The sequence below is a fragment of the Chanodichthys erythropterus genome, chromosome 21 (assembly GCF_024489055.1).
Source record: "Chanodichthys erythropterus isolate Z2021 chromosome 21, ASM2448905v1, whole genome shotgun sequence".
Classification (NCBI taxonomy): domain Eukaryota; kingdom Metazoa; phylum Chordata; class Actinopteri; order Cypriniformes; family Xenocyprididae; genus Chanodichthys; species Chanodichthys erythropterus.
The window spans coordinates 19096405-19112090 of NC_090241.1; the positions used below are offsets into that span (position 1 = coordinate 19096405).

General features: G+C 36.3%; 1 protein-coding gene across 2 annotated transcripts; it reads right to left on the bottom strand.

The window, feature by feature from the left end:
• Nucleotides 1-39: 39 nt before the first annotated feature.
• On the bottom strand, nt 40-15636 carry tbc1d23 (TBC1 domain family, member 23). Of its 2 annotated transcripts, XM_067374885.1 has the most exons (19): nt 15560-15636; nt 12148-12262; nt 11593-11698; nt 10412-10616; nt 9967-10090; nt 9448-9572; nt 8459-8505; nt 8247-8350; nt 7978-8100; nt 7262-7354; nt 6873-7043; nt 6715-6757; nt 6493-6599; nt 5953-6089; nt 5641-5685; nt 4209-4297; nt 3714-3849; nt 2636-2830; nt 40-1440 (listed from the first exon to the last, which is right to left on the bottom strand). In XM_067374885.1, exons 1-19 carry the CDS (start codon nt 15595-15597, stop codon nt 1356-1358), a joined length of 2088 nt encoding a protein of 695 aa, XP_067230986.1. In that variant the 5' UTR covers nt 15598-15636; the 3' UTR covers nt 40-1355. The 2 variants fall into 2 exon arrangements, with proteins under 2 accessions (XP_067230986.1, XP_067230987.1); XM_067374886.1 differs by lacking the exon at nt 5641-5685 and having other exon boundaries at nt 41-1440.
• Nucleotides 15637-15686: the final 50 nt, after the last annotated feature.

Below are 15686 nucleotides of genomic sequence, written 5' to 3' on the forward strand. Positions count from 1 at the left end.
ACTTTTTTTGTATAATTAACAGGTTTCATTCAAATAGAATAGTCAGACATGGTGGACCTCATTTTGATTTATTTAAACACTTTATCAATCACATTCTGTGGTTTTAACAGACAAACAAAAGGTTAAGTTGAGCATTGGGGACAGTTCGATGAACAGCTTTGTAACGTACAGGTCATTTTAAGAATCTCATTCTTAAGACTTTCAAATTTTTAGAACTTGCATAGTGTGAGAAACTGACAGGACTCTTTCCAAAAATAGTTTTAAGGTTACCTTTAGTTTTCCTCACATTCATTTGAGCTTTGTTTACCAGTATCAAACATAAGGTTTATGTATAGGTTAATTGTTTGTGTATATATTTATTTTAATGAACACTAGATTCACAAGCCAGTTTTTCTTTAGTGCTTCGACATCAATACATTTGCTGGTCCACTTAACTCAATTATTGGCATCTTAAACTTTCTCAACACATTCTCTGGTCAACTTGGCCATTACTTATAACTTAGAAGTCCCATTTTACTGTCAACGTCGCATCAACCCAGTCCTTTTAATCTTGAAAGCTACAATCACAAGACAACTTAATGGAACCAGGAGATCCAACAAAAGGTTAACAATTTCTGGGCATTTTAGTGAATCAGTACAAAGAGCAGAAGAGTTGTATGGAAGTATATGTGTGTCACATTCTTGTGCAAGCAACCATACTTTCCAAATATGAAAATTAAAGTATATATTCACCTCAATGCCTGTGATGAGGCTCCTGGTGAATTTGTTTGCTGTAAAAACACTGTTCTGATAAATATGTCAAACTTTTCTCAGTTACATGAGTATTCAGCAATATATGATGTTTATATATCTTCAAATAGCAAAAGAATTAGTGACATCAAACATTAAAGCAGATAAAGAGCAATGAGGTTCCTTGATTGAGGTTCCAAAACCGTTTTCTCATCCAGAGGACCTGTTTGAGACTCATATAAAAAGCTATAGCTCATTAAGGCTCGAGACAGATAGAGGAGAGATAATAAATCTAACTTGCTTAATTAGGTCAGTTTCTCAAAACAGAAATAGAAATCAAAAAGCAAAATTAACAAAATAAACATTTCTAATGCAGGCTCATATTGATATCTCCATGCCCAAAGTTTTAGAACTCCTGTCAATCATGATGGCAATATGCCCAAAGAGTCTTGACAGAACTCCATGTCAGTGTTGTCCAGGGAGGAGGTGGGGGGGATGATGACCAAAAAAAAAAAAAAGTGTGGGAATGCTCTACTCCCTCCTTCCCCCTTCAGGCTGTTTTGGTTGGAGCTGTGGCTGTCTCCTGGATGACCAGAGTGAAGTATCTCAGAGTGATGTCTCTGTCACTAAGAGCTCTCCATAGCATCTAAAACTTTCATGATTTGCTGTTTGATGACTTTAGTGGCATCACCTGCATTTGGAATTAAATACCTTGAGAAGAGAAGACAAGAAACATCAGAACACAGACACAACTAAATGTGTAAAACATAAGCATTTTCAAAAATGAACAGTTGTTGAGTTGCCTGAACAACTAGTTATCTAGTTGGAATATATTTGCTTTGGCAATTAACTGAAATACATTTAAAGGCACAGTATGTAAGTTTCACCACTAGAGGTCGCTTAATCAAAGCAATAACAAAAGCGTAGCTTGATGACGCCGTGAATAAGCGTGGAATCATGTGAATTGTTGTTACCTCCATAGCCGATGAAAAGCAATTTAAAACACTGTATGGTGGAGAAAATGCTGTATTGTTTCTAAAAATAAAGCTCTTTCTGATTATGCGGTTAGCCACTTGAAAATTTTATGTTGTCTCTGAGGCATGGGACAAAAATGTTACTCGCACTTAACCAAGAAAACAAGAGATTCAAACAATAAGACTAAGCGTGTCGAGCTAAATCTGTCAATAAAGGTACCCAAACAGTCTCTCACCTGTCTAATAAAAAACATAATGTATTAAAGCGTCTTTGGTATTTCAAACCAGAAATCGTGGATATGACATCTTTGACAGGCGACGCAATGATACGGGACATTACACTGGTTAAAATAGCTGATTTCTCTGGATTTAAATATTGTTGGAAAAATGTGTGATAATATAAGTACACAAATCAATTATATACAAATATTCCTGCCGGTACTAAGACTCGAACCCACGACTTTGTGGGTCTTAGTGGTCTTTGGATATTTTAATCCAAAAATCTTACATATTGTGCCTTTAAGTTGAAGCACTAAAATTACTAACTGGACAAAAATCTAAACAAAAATGAACTAATTATTTTTAATTTTATTTTTTTTCTATTTTAATTTAAGTAGTAATAGATAAAAAGCTTAGTACTAACAAAATTTGTAAAAATCAAAAACTGAAAGTATAAAAATAAAATCCAATTTAAAATATCACTAAAAACTGCAATAGTATATAAATAACACTCAAATAACACCTCTATCTAGTATACCATGACCAGCAGGAGATAATAGGGGCTTTCGCACCAGAGGAATCTTTTCATAGTTCCTAGAACTGTTGGCGGAACCACACTGGTGACTAGTTCCTAGAACTATTCGGTGTGAAAGCCCCCATAGCGAAAGCAGTTAAAATACATAAAAGTCTCTTGGTGTCCTGTTATCAGTCACCTTTCTACAGCCACTATCTCCACTCCTGCAGCATTGTTGTTGCCAAACTTAAAAGTGATGAGTTCTGGATGCTTCTTCTTGGAGGTGATCTTCACCACAGAGTTTAGGGCCTGCCTGGACTGGATGTAAGCAAAACCTTTTCGGGCAGCGATCTCTCTCAAACAGTACATGTGTGTTGCAGTGATCAGCAGATGGCTGTGAAAAATAAAACAATGGAATTATCAATACCATAATACACACTAGAGCTGCACGATTCTGGATAGATTGAGAATCATGATTTTTTTTTGTTTGTTTGTTTAAAAGGAGATCACAATTCAGTTCATTTGCATTATTATTATTATTATTTTTTATTTTTTTTTCTTGCCATTCAATGATTTGCTAATTAAGCCGGTTTCATTACTGGATAAATCAGCATTTTTGAACGAATGATTTAATGACAAATATATATTTTTTAACAGTCACTTGTCTCCACCTACTGACGTAACAATGTAATTGATACAATCTGCCAAGTATGATGTCACATTCTCAGAATTTGTGATTTAGGTGCCTTGCTCAAGGGTAATGGGTAATTTGAGTGGAAGAAAGTGCTGTTCACCTACATTTCCTGCCAGTACCGAGACTCGAACCCACGACCTTCGGCAAGTCTGACTCTCAAACCATTACGCCCGTTTCACACTGCAAGCTTGAGCGGCGCGTGAGCGTAACTACATCATCACTGCAGCTGCAGAGATACGCAAGTATTCACACTGAAAGTGTTTGTACAGCGTCACAGCAGTGGCTCCAAACTACATATAAAGTAAGCATTTCTTTACAAAGACAACTATTAATTTGTTTTTATAAGTTGGTCATTTATAAACGTATTATTCCGCTTAATACTTTGGCCGCCAGAGAATATAACATCGCTTTTTTTTCTCTCTCTCTCTCTCTCTCTCTCTCTCTTTTTTTTTTTTTTTTTTTTTTAAATGGAGGAACTATTTTTCTGGTATTTCAACTTTTATTTGAGGATTTCGCCTGTAGTGAAATCCCTGGAGCTCCAATCCCATGTCTTGTTCTGATGTGCTCAGACATGTGGCCTCACCTTGGGAACATGTGTCCAGTCTCCTTAACTTCATTGCAAGGAATATGGTGCTTCACATCTGGTTTGTTGATCCAAGTCTGTATATTGACAATCTCTTTCCTGTCATCATCTGATATTGATGAACTGTCAATCTCATCTAAGAGAAGGAAAGGAAATAAGAAACAAATAAGGAAAAACACAGGGACCCAGATATGAGATGATGGAGTGTACCAAATGTTGAATTTATAAATATCTATACTTTAGGTTTAGTACAGTGGTTCTCAACTAGGGGTCCATAGCCCAATAGAGGGCCTCGACAGATTTATTCTAATTACATTATTGGCTACATACTGGCTTGGACATAGGGTTGGTTATTTTGTTAATATAATTACATTTTTTTTTTTTTATCCTTAAAACCTTGCTTAATAGAAATTACATATTGATTGGAGTTTGAACTAAACTCTACAGGAGAGTGCAAGTTGAATGTCCCTGGTTTAGGTGGACCTATGTATTTACCTGTATCATACTCTTCCTCATCTCCAATGCTGAAAACAGGCTTCACACCCCTGTATGGCTTCCCCACCCGATCACTGCTGCTTACATGCCTGAAGGAAAAGAAATAGCATCAGAGGTACTTATACGAACCACTAGAAGAATAAAGGTTTGTCCCTCACACCAGCATTGTCTTTCTTGCCCTAATACAGGCATTCTAAGAGCATGGAAGTGAGATGAGGTTTCCTCTAGGATTAGAAAGGTGAATACTGTTAGTTGGAAGAGAGGGAAGTTAACATGTTTGCATTTTAAAGCCCCTTTCACCCAGCACGTTGTTCCCAGAAAATTGCCAGAGTGTCTTCTGTGTGAACGCAAACATGTCCCGGGATTGATTTCGGGATCAATCATGGGATGTGGACCTAATAACATTGCTGGGATCAGTCCCGGAACGCGGCATGTGTGAACAAAAGGCAGGACCTATGCCATAAGGTCATACTGAGGATGCTAAAGCTTATATCGTTCACCAGCTTAGTGGTTTGGTATTCAAATGTAGGTGTGAATCAGAAAAAAAATGCACAAGCGTGGTTTCTCGAGAGAGAAATTGCAGACCATATGCAAACTTAAGACGCTGCGGAGACATTACACATCACGTGTCTTTAGGGATCTTTACAGGATGAGTGTGAACGCACAGACAGATTCCAGAAAATCGCTGGCGGCATTAATAAACCAAAAATCAAACAATCCTGGGACACATTATCCATGTATTTTCCAGAATCTCTGTGTGAAAGGGGCTTAACATAGATGAGAATCAAAGTGTGGAAGACCAGAGTTTACAAAGTGAAGACAGACTACATTTTACAGTAAACCTGAACAACTTCAATAGTAAATCACAATTGCCCCAGCCTTCCACAGCAATGATCAAATCTGTATAAAAACAATGAAGGACTGCAGTCTCCCTCCATACAAGTTAGGGGCATCAAAGATGACTGAGACGTCAGGCTGCGAGACAGAAACTGCTGGCATAAAACAAGGAAAGGCACAAAGTGGCAAATGCAGTGATAAAGGTCACAACACTGTCACAAAGTGACAAAAAGACCTGTGGTTGACAGCTTCCACCATTCTGAGTGGTATTTGTGAATTCTACTACACATGCATGTGAATGTCTGGTAGTGGATGACAAAATCAGAAATTCTAGATTATTATTCTACTCTGATGATATTCTCTGAAGAATTTTAGCAGGAAACAGGAAATTCAATAGACTGAATAGAATATTTGTACTATAGATGCAAGTGATGCAGATGCATATGGGGTTAGAGCATACATGGGTGTGCAGTTTAATCTGGGTTTTAAAAACCCACAAAATGAGCTAAAGCTGACAGCGCCACCTTGAGAGGGCATGTTGCGAAACCCAGATGCACGCTAAAGGGGGCACAGACAAACAGTAACAAAGTCTTACCGATCCAGTATTCCCTTGTCTGGCCAGGGTAGATTGAAAGACATTCTAGTGTGAAATAACAGGGCATAGGTTTGGAGGATGATTGAAAAAGGAAGACTTCAGGAAAACAGTCACTTTAAATAAATGACTCTATGTAATATAATTTAAGTTATTTTAAGTAAGGGGTTTAACAACAAAACAAAATCTGATCATTACCCCTTTTTCCTTCTCATCAATTACCCCCTTTTTTTTTTTTTTTTTTTTTTAAATCATTAGACGGACATATCTGCAGAGAAGGATGTGAAAGAATGCCTGTCCAGTGAAGATGCTCACCTGTCGACCGGTGTGGAAGTGTTTTCAATGAAGCTGATCACTTTCTCCTTCACATTAACCGACTTTGACTTGAGTGCAAAGGTCATTTTGTTGACAAGTGATTTAACTCCTTTGCCATCTGTGCTGTTCAGTTCCCCCTGTATCAATATAAGAGACAGGCTGAATTAACTTTGGAAGTGAAGACTAAAGAGGCATTTGCTTCTTACAATGGAGGTTGAAGGACTTAATGGTTTGCTTTACATACAATGTCCACTAGATGGCACTAATTGCCACCCCAAAAAAATGAAAGGAAGACTACATATATTCAGATTATTTTTCACATTCAAGATAAAAATGGCCATTTGGGCTCTTAAGTAAAAAATTAAGGTGGATAAATCTTCAGAGAAGTACCATAAATAATTTAAAAATGGACTGATAAAATTATGATGATGATGACATGGACCACAAAAGCATGGTTTATGGGCTGCATGCCCACATTAGTGAGTAACACAGCTTTAATGCACAATCTGATGATGTAAAGTGCATCTCACACACACTCACGTCAGCTGAGCTGAGGCTACTGTGGGATCCTGAGGTGCTCACAATCCAGTGAACATAAACATTATCCGGCCCTTCAACATTAATATCTGCCAGGTGCTGCTGCAATGCTGAATATTAAAGAAACAAAAAGGTACAAACAGTCTCATCAGCACAATACAACTGCTGCTGTTATCATGTATAACTGCTGATTATATATTTATATATATAAAAAATAGAACTTACCCATAAATCCACCTTTTGCAATGCTCACATACTCTTTATTTTTCTAGAAAAAGAAAATATTTAAGTAGATTTACCATTTATACTTCTAATAGTTGTGAAATTCTTTCAATAATAATTTACACAACAATTCAATATGTATCAGCAGAGACAGTTCTGACCTGTAGAAAGTGGGCAAGCACCATGTTCATGTACATGTCCTCCTCTTCACGTCCACTGCCCATGAAGCACAGATGCTCTCCGCTGGCTACAGAGCCTGACTCCAGAGACTGCTTCTGTGCCTCCAGAAGAGACTTCACTGACAGGGCAAACTCAGAGGGGTTATGGAGCATCTGTGAACCAATACCATATCATTACACTATCACTGGTATTCTGATGGTGAAGAGGTGCACAGAGCTGTGTGTAATTCCTCTTTGAGGCAGCTACACATAAACATTTTTGTGGAAACAAAGTGGATCCTTTGAAAATCAATCTCTATTTGACTAATTGGTACAAATGCCATTGTGTTTTCAAATCAAAAGCATTCTTCTCTGCTTGCAAAAATTCTTACCAGATCAGAGTCCAAGTGAAAGGCAGTGGAGAGGTGACCAGCATTGTACTGCTCTGCAGGACGGCAGTCGACTACAAAAAACCTCACACCCTCCTAAGTAGCATAAAACCGCAAGAATAACATAGCTGGAAATAAGAAATCACATGCTAAAAACTGATTCTCTGTTTGTGATTGTCATGCACAGATGGCAAAAAAAAAAATCAAAAAAAAAAAATCAAGATGTTAGAAAAAGTTCTATTTTTCAAGGACAGTCACAGTATGAGTTTGAAGAGATTTTTTTAGAGCACGTCAAATATGGTAAACAGAAGCTCAAACATGCATGCTTCACACTCACAAAGGTTTGTTCTCGCGTATCGAGCATGTTTACCATATTATGTGCGATGACCGATGCTTATATGTGAATAAAAGCCTAAATTAAATCTTTTCATCATATAAAATGACTAAGTCTCTTCAGAAGACTTGGATTAAACTGCTTCATTCATATGGATTAATTTTACAATGTCTTCATGTACTTTTTGAACAGTGTGAAAACATTAAAAAATATCTTCATTCGTCAAAGTTCATGAAAACATATGAGGGAGTAAAATTAGTAAATGATGACAATTTCCATTTCTGCGTGCACTATCCTTTAATGTTGAGCCCTGATTATCAACATTAATAATCATGAAAGATGATTTGGAGAGGTCTTCAACAGTAATCTTGGAGTGGGAACTCACAGGTTGCAGCTGGTTGGCTTGCAGGATCTCAGGGACGGATACAGGCAGACAGAGCGCTTGACTCAGGTCCATGTCCTCTTCTTTCAGGGCAACCAGGCTGCTGCCAAACAGATTATGGTTCTCCTGCACACACATACAGCAAATACTTTTAAACTTTTAAATTATGCTATATGCTATTAAATTATGTTATTGTGATACACCACAGTTTCTGATCTATTGTTATTTGCATTGACAATACCCGGCCAAAAGAACACAGATATAATGCTTACCTTTCTAAGAGATAGAGGCGTCTTGCTGTTGTAATACTGTGCTAAAGAGAACAAGTCTTCAATGTCCTCTGCCTCGAGTAATGACGGTGACTGCTCCAGCATTTCTAAAAAAAAATAAAAATAAATTACAGCTGTACACTCATCACACAGGTTTTTGCAATGTATTTTTTTTTGTAATAATGCATGGAAAAAGAACAAAAAAAAACAATTACTGATTATCTCCTCTTTGCCATCTCCTTCCTGTACAAGGATGCTGTCTCTGGACATCAGAACACACACAAAAAAAACTGTTTTTACTTGATCTCATAAACAGATGAGTAAAACTGCCTTAATGTAGTTCATTAAAGGGGTCCTATTATGCTTTTTTACTGTGTTAGCATGAAAAACGTCTGCAAAGATAGAAAGCACAAAGTACACTCCAAAGAGAGTTATTCACTATATCAGTAAGCACGATTGTAGTTTTGAGTTTTCTTCCAGGAATGTATGCGTCACAATACTCCTCATTTAAATAGTTCCTGACAAAGGCATACGAAAAAAGGGCCTGGTTGCATTCGTAGTGTGTTGAATCCATGTTACACTATTCCTCATCAGAATACAACCACAAACTTGTTGTTGTGTTCTCATCATTTTTCTAACAACTGCTTTCTGAACCATGCAGTTCGATGCAGGCCAGATGTTATAAATAACACAGTTGTAACATCACATCTGAAATGTAACAGAGGTATAAAATAAAGAAATACCACTGTGAAAAATCCGGCACAAGTCATGTTTGCGAAAGTGGTACAGGTTGACCAGCTATTCTTCTTAACTGTTATTATCGGACTCTGGCTCAAACTGATTCGGCAAATCTGATGTGGTTTGCGTAGTTACAGTTGTGTTTACAGCACCTCAGGAAGCCTCCAGAGCTGTTGCTTTTTTGGTAAGGGCATTACATTTCCGACAAATGCTATAAGTGGTAGATTTACAACTGTACAACAGACTGGGGTGGCTGACCAATCAAAGCAGACAGGCGCTGCAACAATGTGAATTGTAAAAAAAAAAAAAAAAAAAAGAAAATCATTAAATGATTTTGGTTTTGAACATTACATACATTTTGAACATATTTAGTAGATGCCATAAACAAAATTATAAACCTGTAAATGAGCATAATAGGACCCCTTTAATCAACTGAGTTCACTGAACAGTCTGAAATGTCACATACTTGGCATTGACAAGGATGATGAGCATGAGGAAGAAGATGAGAAAAGGGTCAGCCTGTTGGAGATAAATATCCCACAAGGCCTGTGTGACCTCAGGGAGACAGTGGCTAGAAAAGAGACTGCCCAGCTACAAGAGACAAGAATGCAAAAAAATGATGTAAGAGTCAAGTTTTTTAGCATAAAGGTAAAAATGTTTAATGGATATTTGATTCATTCTAGTAGGAATATAACCATAACAAATTTCTCAAACTTGCTATGCAAGTTATATAAGTTACATATAATTGATATACTAAGCCAGGGGTGAATTGATATACTAAGCCAATCCTGCTCCTGGAGGCCCACTGTCCTGCATACTTTAGCTTCAACCTCAATTTAACACACTGGAACCAGTTCTCTTACTAGAAACTTCCAGAGGTAGTGTTGGGGTAAGTAGGAGTTAAACTCGTTGGCCCTCAATAAGCAGGATTGGATTCCTGTACTGAGACAAATGTTTCATAAACTAATCAGACAGAAAGACTGACCCAACTGATGGCATAGGAATCAGGAGTGATCTTTTTTGTGTCCAGGAAGGAGCAGAGTTCAGGCTCATGGTACTGCAACAGGAGCCTGAACAGGTGAAATGGCCGTCCTTTCACAAAACAGTCTCTGCAAAGTGCAAAAAAGTAAATAATGAGACAATTAATCAACATTTCAACTTTTTTTTCCTTTTTATACAAGACGTGATCATTTCAGGGATTATGATTTTCTACATAATATGCATTCTACATAATGCGCATAATTTGCAATAATAACCTTTTATTATTATTATTGTTTGATCAAATTAACTTGTCACTGCACAAATAAAATTATGGATTAGGTAAGTTTTGGAGTGGCAAAAAAAAAAAAAAAGAAAAACTGTGGGGGGTTTGTTTTATCATTTTTATTTATTTTTGCCCACATTTTCTTTTTTAATATGAACACTACTACCGTGGAATGTATTTATTCATGATGGCGTAGAAGCAGTTGTAGAGGTCTCTGCGGGACAGCTGTAAACCCAGGAGTGGTTTGAGGATGTGTGGCCAACTAAGATCTGGAGTGAAGGTGACATTTCTGGACTTGCAGTAGAAGGTGATCACTGACTCCACATCTGACACCAGGTCCCGCCCTTCCTCCAGTGGTATCCCCAGCTCATCTATATGCAAAGATTACACAGGTCAAAGATTAGCATCATAACAAAATATCCTACTGATTTATATGAGGCTGTATTTCACAACACTGTAATTTACGGCTTGTGTAAAAGTAATATTGCATTGCTTGATGCCTTGTTCTTGCCATGTCTGCTATTTTTAAAAGAAAGAACAAGCAAGAACTAAATAACTAACTAACTATACTTTATACAGAAACAAAAAAAAGTGCTTGTTTTCAATAGTGCTTGAGATGAAAAATAAATTCACAATGAAACAAAAACAGTGATAGATCTTTTCTTCCGCATTGTGACCTAGTGACTGAAACAAATTAACAATAACAATACCAAGTCGGTACTGAAATTTTAAAAAAAAATGGCGCTTTGAGCAGATTCGTAAATACCTCTGATTGGCCATTGTGTTCACGCACTCATCAGACATGTTTGTGATTGGCTACAATCTTCAACGCTTCAAAAACATGTTGTATAATAGACATCAATAATGCTCTTCACAGAGCGCTTACAGATACACACAGGAGCGTTTGAAAGCAGTTCTACATATGGCATATTATGGCAAATACATTTTTTTTTTTAATGAATATAACTTGTGCTTTAAAAAGAATTATTTTTGTTTTTAGATTGTAATGTTACAATATTGTAGAATGTAATGTGATTTTAACTCTTTTTTGCACATAATATATAGCATAGCTACATGGTTACATTCACTATATTTGTTTTTATAGCCTTTATTATTGTTTGTAGAACAACATTGGGCATGATGTGAAATAACATTTTTTAAAATAAATACAGAATTTTTTTTTTTTCACCAAATAAAAAGTAGAAAAAACGAGATATATAACCATATATCGTAATTTAGCCAAAAAAATAGAGATATGATTTTTGGCCATATCGCCCTGTCCTAATGTGCATAATCACACATAAATGGCACAATGAAAATGAGGTGAGGTGTACAAAGGTTATTCACCAATGATCTGCTGACTGCGGCTGTGAATGAGCGTCTGTTCTGCAAGGTCCAAAACCCCATCCCATGAGGACAGGCTGTCTCCTTTACCAGACACGTTCAAAGCAATCTGTCAACACATACACGTTTGACATAAGAGCCAGAAACCGAAGCTTAGAAAAAAAATAAATTATAAAATAAGACAAAGTATAGAAAAGTAAGCATAAAACACCTACAGTCCAACAAGGCCCTTTACACACACCATTAGATATAAAAGCTAATCTCCCACGGAGGAACAGGTTTAAAGGGTTCGTAATTCCAAGCCAAGCTACAGTTTCCTTAATGGCCATATGATCGATACAGAGGCTCTCTAAAGCCCTTTGAGACCCATTGACTCTGAAGGATATTCTTTAAAACAAAGCCTTGTGTATTCTCTTATGTATACTACACATATCACTTTTTCTGTCTCTCTCATCAACACACATCATGTACAATCTTTCCAAAGCTTTTTCATAATGAAGATAGTCAATGATGCTACCCAGACTGATTAGTCAAGCCGTTTTGTCTGTAGACACTTACCATCCATAACTTGGCCCGCTGTGGTGGGGGAAGGTTTCGGACCTGGATGACACTATCCTGATCAGTGTCCAGATCACATTCTGCCAAGTCAAGAGCATCAGCCAGATCCTGATTCCTTCAGAAAACACACAGTAAAAGCAAACATGACACACTGTGACCTGATCACGCACAATGATCCTACTGTTCATAAGTTGGGGTTATGAAACATTTTTTTAAAGACGTTTTTTTTAAGAAGTCTCTTATGCTTACCAAGGCATCAAAAATACAGTAAAACAATAATATTGTGAAATATTATTACAATCATAACCATTTTCTATTAATATATTTTAAGATGTAATTTATTCCTGTGATGGCTGAATTTTCAGCAGCCATTACTCCATACTTCAGTGTCACGTGATCCTTCAGAAATCATTATAATATGCTGATCGATATGGTGCTCAATAACATTTATTATTATTATCAATGTTTAAAACAGTTGTGCTGCTTAATTTGTGTAAATCATGATACTTTTTTTTTTCCAGAAAGTTCACAAACTCATTATTTATTTTACATCATAAATATCTCACATTTGATCAATAAAATGCATCCTTAAATTGCATTAAAAAAATCTTATTGACAAAATGGATTTATTTTACAATCTTCTTTATGAACAATTTGAAAAAGTTTTGAGTGAACTTCCAATGGAGGGACAGAAATTTCTCAGATTTCATTACCAAGATTAACTACTTTCATTTCCGAAGATGAACAAAAGCCTTAGAATGACATGAGGGTGAGTACTTGATGACAGAATTTTTATTTTTGGGTGAACTGCTTTAATATAAAGTGAGTATAAAGAATACAACAACTTATTCTAATTAATTCTAATACCAGAATTAAGGAGAAAAACAATTATTTGCGTTAAGTGTCTGATGAATTTATGCTTATTCAGTCTGATGCTTTTATATATATATATATATATATATATATATATATATATATATATATATATATATATATATATATATATATATATATATATATATATATATATATATAAAACAACAAAAAAAAAATAGCACAGGCAAATATGAAAACTGTGTGAACAGTCCCTGACATGAATCATTTATGACCAATATGCCGAGAACAGCTATACAGAAATTAATATCACCACAACAAATAAGGTGTGCGTGTATACATGTTAGCTGACATGGCTGTGCAATGAATACACATTACTGAGAATTCAACTGCAGAAGGAGGTTTCCACCATATTCAATATTCAGTCAAAAAAAGCTTCATCACAGCTTGATGCTCAGTCTCTGTGCAACTGCACTTCTGCAGTTCACTCTCCTCTAGGGTTTCTTCCAGACCTACTACAAATTCTAGACAATAGCCGAACAAGCCAAGAACCTGCTACAGGGTTCTTCGAGAGAGAGAGAAAAAAAAAACTGCACTAAATTGCTTCTTTTTTTTTAGCTGAGGAAAAACAGAAAGAAATCCTCTGGGGCCTCTTTACCATCTGCTATACTGCCAGGGAAAGAAAATATCAGACAAAGCCCCACTTACACACTACCGCTGAAAACAATTGTGCTGGAATCAAACAATGTGCATCACACACTCACGCAAACACACCGCAGATGCTCCAATTCTTTCACACACGCAACCTCTTCTCAGCTGCTGCAAAAACAACAGTCATGCATTACAAAATAAACTCTTTTTCAGAGCAATAATTCACAATTACAAAAATACAAAACACTTAATTGTTTAATAAATACCTGCAATATAATAGTTAATGACGTTTTTTTTTTGTTTTTTTTTAACAGATGGTATAAATTTCAAGTTCAACCTATTCTAACTAATTATTCCAAGACAAATAACCTGTTATCAACCTAAATGACATCACATCATTTACATTTACATCAGTGGAACAACATAGTTAAATAAATATAAAGAAAACTAAACACTGTAAATGTGTAACTGTAGTAGAAATCAAGCTGATTAAAGTCCTGACATCCTCTTTGGAATGAAAGCTGTCTAACAACAAGCCATTCTAAGCATTCCAAACTGGGGTGAAAAAATGCAAGTTGCCACATCTAGATATTTGGACGAATGCCTGAAGAATGAGATAGGAAGCTTTAGAGTCAATACATTTTTAGGTGCAACAGGAGCTAAAGAACATGTGAGGCTCTATCTGTGGTTAATAATGGACTTAGCAATCACAGGATGAAATAAACATCACCCTGGCACAAAGTTTGCTCTGTTTATCTCTCCTACAGAGTCATTTGTCTTCCTGGTCATTGCCTATGAAAACAGGAAGGTCCATATTCAACAGAAGAGGAAGAGGACACAAAGGCTCAGTAAAAGAGGTGTGTCTGTGTGATTTCTCTGTGTGAACATTTTCCTTTGGTTAGAGGAATCATTAAAAATCTAGGATTCATTTTATTTTGCCAAACTAATTGTCATTACACAGTTCATTTCTAGATTAAGCAAAACAATTTAGAAAACTATAATGGTGGATTGTGTGCTTACAGGTGACTGTCAATATGAAAACAGTTTACCATGGCAGTGAATTACATCAAGATTCAAAATTCTTTTCAGAATCATTCTGCAGAACTTATTTCAATGTCACATGTTCAGATAAATAATAAAGCAGAAAAAATGTTGACATCAATAAGTCAGTGTAGCTGAGCTGTCAAACGGTAATACTCATCCATTCCTCAAGCATTTATAACTTGGGAGGAGTTTCTAATGTTCATTCTTGTTTCAACTCTCCTGTACAAGACATAACTAAAACGTTCATCAAAACATATATTTTATTAAAAATAATAAATACAGAAAGTACAAAAAAAGTAAGTCACCAATTTTCCAACACCAGAAAACCACCACAGCTAAGAAAGAGGTCTTACAAAGCTAAACAGCAGAACTCACACTTTTAAAGAGAGCCGAAGACCGTAAACTACAATCATGGGTACCATATTAGTGGGGAAAATGTATCCATAGTAAAAAAAAAAAAAAAAAAAAAAAAAAAAAAAAGATAATATAATCAGAGTACCACAATCATCACAACTCTATTGTGTGCAAAGCTACGCTAACACCTAGCAAAATCTGTTTTAACACAACCAACTCCCAATGAAACACAACAATGACATATTTAATCTCGCAGAACACATATTACACAGATCACCATAAGAATAAAAGGCATATATCAAACTTCTGAGAAGGTCTGAGAAACAGCTGGAACAATACACTAAGTGCTTTGACTAGCCAGAGTAAGTTAGCTGCTTAGCACAGCATCGCTATCTCATTGCCACTCAAATGAATGCCGTGAAAAAGCTACGACCATTAATAATCTTTCTTCAACGGACTTCAAGTGATAATATCAGACTGAGACCGGTTAATCGTCCAGCGGTAAAATTGATCAGTGGTGTTTTCTTACCAGCTGCCTTGAAGCACTTCCCCTACTGCATCCGCCATTGCTGTGGTGACGGTCCACGTCAAATTGTGTCGTAAATACCAGCGTCCTGTCGCTAGGACCACATGCACGCGCTTGCCACTAGTCTAGA

Bases quoted from the DNA above. Each gene is read 5' to 3' on its own strand.
- tbc1d23 (XM_067374885.1), bottom strand. From the start codon at position 15,597: ATGGCGGATGCAGTAGGGGAAGTGCTTCAAGGCAGCTG. The intron at 6,758-6,872 runs GTCAGAACTGTC...TTCTTTTTCTAG, and splicing joins TGCTTGCCCACTTTCTACAG to AAAAATAAAGAGTATGTGAG. The intron at 6,600-6,714 runs GTAAGTTCTATT...TTTAATATTCAG, and splicing joins TGCAAAAGGTGGATTTATGG to CATTGCAGCAGCACCTGGCA.